This window comes from Petromyzon marinus, unplaced genomic scaffold (genome assembly GCF_048934315.1).
Source record: "Petromyzon marinus isolate PM22_M1 ecotype Great Lakes invasive population unplaced genomic scaffold, UKy_Petmar_22M1.pri1.0 PM_G_Scaffold_2, whole genome shotgun sequence".
NCBI classification, from domain to species: domain Eukaryota; kingdom Metazoa; phylum Chordata; class Hyperoartia; order Petromyzontiformes; family Petromyzontidae; genus Petromyzon; species Petromyzon marinus.
The window spans coordinates 3,390,185-3,394,929 of record NW_027422761.1 but is presented as its reverse complement, the minus strand read 5'-3'; the positions used below and the strand labels follow the sequence as shown (position 1 = coordinate 3,394,929).

General features: G+C 46.9%; 1 protein-coding gene across 1 annotated transcript; it reads right to left on the bottom strand.

Moving 5' to 3' along the window:
- Positions 1 to 320: 320 nt before the first annotated feature.
- On the bottom strand, positions 321 to 3,268 carry LOC142912379 (uncharacterized). The gene is made up of 2 exons (XM_076060542.1): positions 3,204 to 3,268; positions 321 to 2,057 (listed from the first exon to the last, which is right to left on the bottom strand). Exon 2 carries the CDS (start codon positions 2,045 to 2,047, stop codon positions 1,118 to 1,120), a length of 930 nt encoding a protein of 309 aa, XP_075916657.1. The 5' UTR covers positions 2,048 to 2,057; positions 3,204 to 3,268; the 3' UTR covers positions 321 to 1,117.
- Between the last annotated feature and the right edge of the window lie 1,477 nt (positions 3,269 to 4,745).

Sequence of the window (4,745 nt, the reverse complement as noted above, 5' to 3'; positions counted from 1 at the left end):
CTTATAAAAGAATAACATTTAAAATACGCACAGACAAGTATTCATTCGTAATTATTGACAGGCATATGAACAAAATTTAATTATATTCTTAGTTTTTTCGGTAAAGTCACGTTGAAGAGAAACAACAAAAAAATAAAATATATATAAAACAATAAAAATTTTATATATATATTTTATTATTTTGTTGTTTCTCTTCAACGTGACTTTACCGAAAAAACTAAGAATATGAATTACTGCAGTCACCAAAGCTTTAAATAAAAAAATATATTTTTTAATTACTTCAGTAAAATATACTGCATCAGGTTACATCATATTAACAAGCAGCTATTTTAAAAATATGCACCGCCTGCTTAACAGTGTATGTACAACAAACTATTGTAGTGTCAATCAAAACGAGTAGGCCATTGTATGCTGGCGTCTGGGTCAAAATGTAGCAAATTCTCAACATTAGCTACAAATAATAGGTCACGGAGTTTAGATCGCAACACAAGCAATCGTCATCAGGTGGGACAAGCACAGCAGCAAGAAGACAAAACTGCTGAAGTAGGCGCCTACTTCAGCGTCTTCTTCTTGCTGTGGTTGTCCCACCTGATGACGATTGCTTGTGTTGTGATCTAAACGCCGTGGTCTGTTATGTTTCTACCCACGTGGTGACTTTACCGAAATAACTAGAGAGTGTGGATTCCTGCAGTCACAAAAGCTTTGAATCAAGATTGCCTACAAACTACACAACCGAGATGACGCATCAATCATCGCCCCCTACTGACAGGCTCTTGTCCACATGCAGGCCGGTGCAGGGCCACCACCTTGTGCCACACAGGGGCAGCTGCTACTTAGGGATGCTCTTCGAGCGTCTCAGACGAGGTACGACACGAAACTCCGAGTTGCCGAGGCGATTAAGCAAGCACCGTGTAAAAGCAATTATTATAACATAGTGAATGCTTGGGAGCTTATTGGCTCTCGCTCCTGGTGAGAGATTGACCCAACCTACAGGTCCACAAAGACTGGCTGCTCTTACTCTGCAGGTTGAACCTAGCAACTGAGTGTTCAACTTCACATTCTTGTCATTAAAGGCCTGTGACAAAGGTGCATCTATTGCAGCGACATCGTCTCTGGCTTACACATCTACCGGGTCTCCACTTGACTTTGTATTGTCTAGGAAGTCCACCAACACCTCCACTTCCACAAACTGCTGGGAGTTGCCTCGCTCTGCCTCACAGTCAGAATTCTCTTCCTGCTTCACGTTGCACCCATCAATGTGAAGGTCCCATTTTGGAGTTGAAAATTCATCTTCACATTTCACCTTCACTTCTTCCCTCTTCACCATCACTTCTTCACTCTTCACCATCACTTCTTCCCTCTTCACCATCACCTCTTCATATTTCACCTCGATACCTTTAAAAGTGTCCAAGCTGTTATTTTCTTCCGGTTCGTGTTTCATGAGGGATGGGCTCATGGTGGCACTTTGACTTTCACAAGCTGATTTCAGACTCCACTCCTTGTGGATCTTCTGATGTTTTTGTGTTTTCTGGTGTACTTGAAGATGTTGTGACTGCGCAAACGCCTTCCTGCACAGAGTGCACCTGAAGGGTTTCTCTCCCGTGTGTGTTCTCTGGTGTATTACAAGAGCAGGTGACCGTGAAAATGCTTTCCCACAAACACTGCACTTGAAGGGTTTCTCTCCCGTGTGTGTTCTCTGGTGTTCTACAAGATTAGATGAACATGCAAATGCTTTCCCACAAACACTGCACTTGAAGGGTTTCTCTCCCGTGTGTGTTCTCTGGTGTTCTACAACATTAGATGAACATGCAAACGCCTTTCCACACACACTGCACTTGAAGGGTTTCTCTCCCGTGTGTGTTCTCTGGTGTATTACAAGAGTAGATGACTGTGCAAACCCCTTCCCACACACAGTGCACTTGAAGGGTTTCTCTCCTGTGTGAGTTCTCTCGTGCCGTGTTAAATCTTCAGTACGATCCGTGCTGTATGCACACCAGTCGCATTGTTGCCTTGTCATACCAAGCTGCGCTGAGTGCATTTGCGCCATCAGACCAATTCTGCGGAGGAAGCATCAGAGGAAGCGTCAGCTGCAGACAGAAAAAAATAATATCCACACCATCGACACGTCAGTATCGAGACACAGAGGAATGCATATATACACAGTAACACGTGACTTACACGTCTATACTTATTCATATATTCATGATGTAGTAAAAACGTTTCCCAAATTCATCACACGGGCTGTTGTGGCACACAATGAGAGGGTAAATGGTCATAAACATGCCTGGAAGCCCTCGTATTTTCAAAATGAATGTTCATCCAAAACTCCAAGCACACAATTTCGGCTGTCTGGCTACAAAAGGAATATTTATGAGAGCCAAATTCAGCTGACATAGCAAAGGGTGTTGAAAACAATACTATTTCTGTTATGCAGAAATGCATTAATTAACGTTCAATCGCAACTCAGGTGTGAATCCAGGCTATGTCCTTGAATGCTGGGGATGAACAGTTCCGACTTCAGCTGCATGTGTGTGCTGTGTTCATCTCCTGTTTCCATTCTTATAAAGAGTTCCAGAGGAAAACAAAAGTAAACTACTGTTATGATATAACCTCCGTGTTCAACAGAGTTAATAGACTTTACTGCAAACACAAACTGTACACTGTCACTGGGTAAACAGGCGGTGGCGTGTCTAGAATCATGCCTGGCCACCTTCATCTGCTTGGCATGAATGCTTCCTCACTCCACCAAGTAATTAATTGAGGATCAACGAACATATCCGAGGCTAACTGGAGTTTGCGTGCCTCTCTCCGTGGTGAGATGTTAACTACCTCACTTGGTATACAGGAAGTCGTGGGTTCGATCCCGACCCTGACGCCTGCTGTATATTTGGAGTTTGCGCGTCACTCCGTTTAGTGTCTTTGACCGATAAGACATTGAGACACGTATTCTTGTTGATTTCGGTAAAGTTACGTAGATAGAAAATAACAATAACAGATAATGCAATTACATTAAATAAAGAGCACTTGTGTTGCGATCAAAACGACGTGAGTTTTTTGCTTTACTTACAATTATTTGTTCATTTTATTGTTATTTTTATTTAATTTTCTATCTACGTGACTTTACCGAAAGAACCAAGAATATTAATTCCTGCAGTCACCAAAGTTTTAAGTCAAAACATTCACACACGTTGACAAAGCCTCACCTTGTGTTGTTGTGGGCAGGTCGCTTCTGATAACAAGAGCGGTATAGCAGCTCAAGCGGGCTTGGCCTGCTAACAAAAGAACGAAAATAAAAACTGCGTGAATATTTACAATAAAACAAAGTTACAAAGTGGCGAGCCGGGTGAAGACAAATTAAACTTAAGAGAGATAATTAAAGTGAATGCAATCAGGCGAGGGCAGGAGGCAAGGCCCCGCTTGGCTAGGCCCCGCGTTGTAAAGTTCCAACCTGGACATCGATTCCCATGCTCGCTGCTACTCAACTGACATCCCTACGAGAGAGAGAGGCTCTACCTTGGTAAACAACAACAACCACCATCACCACAACAACGACCACCACCACAACGATGAGAATTTCTCACCTCGGATTTCAGTGCAAGAGCGCAGGCGGAAGCAAGAAGTAGTATGACGTCACTTCCCCCACGAGCGGCTCTCCAACTGAATAAATTATGTTAATGAGGCAGGCCCATATGTCGAGGGATGGGGGCATGGGCGCTGAACCCGTCGCAATAAACTCGCGACGGCTTTAACGGACACACTATGTTAATGAGCCACCAGTCACTGGGCGTAGTTTTGCCCAAATAAGGATTGCCACTGGAACGACATCGGCAGCGACCCAAGCGGAGGTGACGTCACGCTCAAGAGCACGTTGGACGGATGAATACCTTGGTGACATTACGTCACTAGCGAGGTTGTGATGCCGCCGCCACGGAGCCGATCGGCGGGTGGCCCACCTGCGATCTCGCCGCCCCGAGCGGCGAGGCCGACATTGCTCCACCCCACCACCTCCCCACCCCCCCCCCCCACCGGAACACACACGCACGCACTCCCCAGAAGCCCTCGTAAGGGATAATCTTCACGGTTTCCTGCAGCCAGGGAATTGGACGGTCTCCCCCGACGCTAACACCCACCGCGGCGCCGTGACTTTGGTTGTAATTACATGGTCACGACGGGGCTGCCGAGCCACCGCAGGTAGACAGCACACACAACACACACGGGTCAGCAGGCAGGTAGGAGGGCAGAGCCACGAGCGGCGGGAAAGCAGGGTCGCCCTCTGGCTGGAGGGTCGCTGAGCAGGTAAATTTAGATGCGGACGTCGCTGAAAGCAACGGCCCGGGGGATGCTGGGATACAGATGGGCCTACCGATTGGCGGGTGATCCCAGCGAGCTGATTGGCCCGCGAGTCGGCACCAGGTAGCCCCTTTGATGTAGAAAGAATAAAGCGGGTCAGGGCGAAGGAAAAAGGGCCTCTGGCTACTCGAGTCGACCCCAGGTCCGTCAACTCCCGAGTCCAGCCGCGCGAACGTCCGTGGGACGTATCGACGCGCCGCGAGGACCAGACGGCAGTGACGACGAACCGTGAGTAAGAGAGAGAGAGGGAGTTGGGACTTAGCTTAAGAGCAAAACAGGAGAGGGTAAAGGGGAGGACAGGTAGAGTGTAGTGCCGACTATCGAGAGATAGATTGGTCCTGCCCCGCTGATCCCGACTGACTCGGTTAAATAAGGGCTCGCCGGCGCGGTGGAAT

What these genes read in the sequence shown, in the direction of transcription:
- LOC142912379 (XM_076060542.1), bottom strand. Translation starts at nt 2,047, where the DNA reads ATGGCGCAAATGCACTCAGCGCAGCTTGGTATGACAAGGCAACAATGC.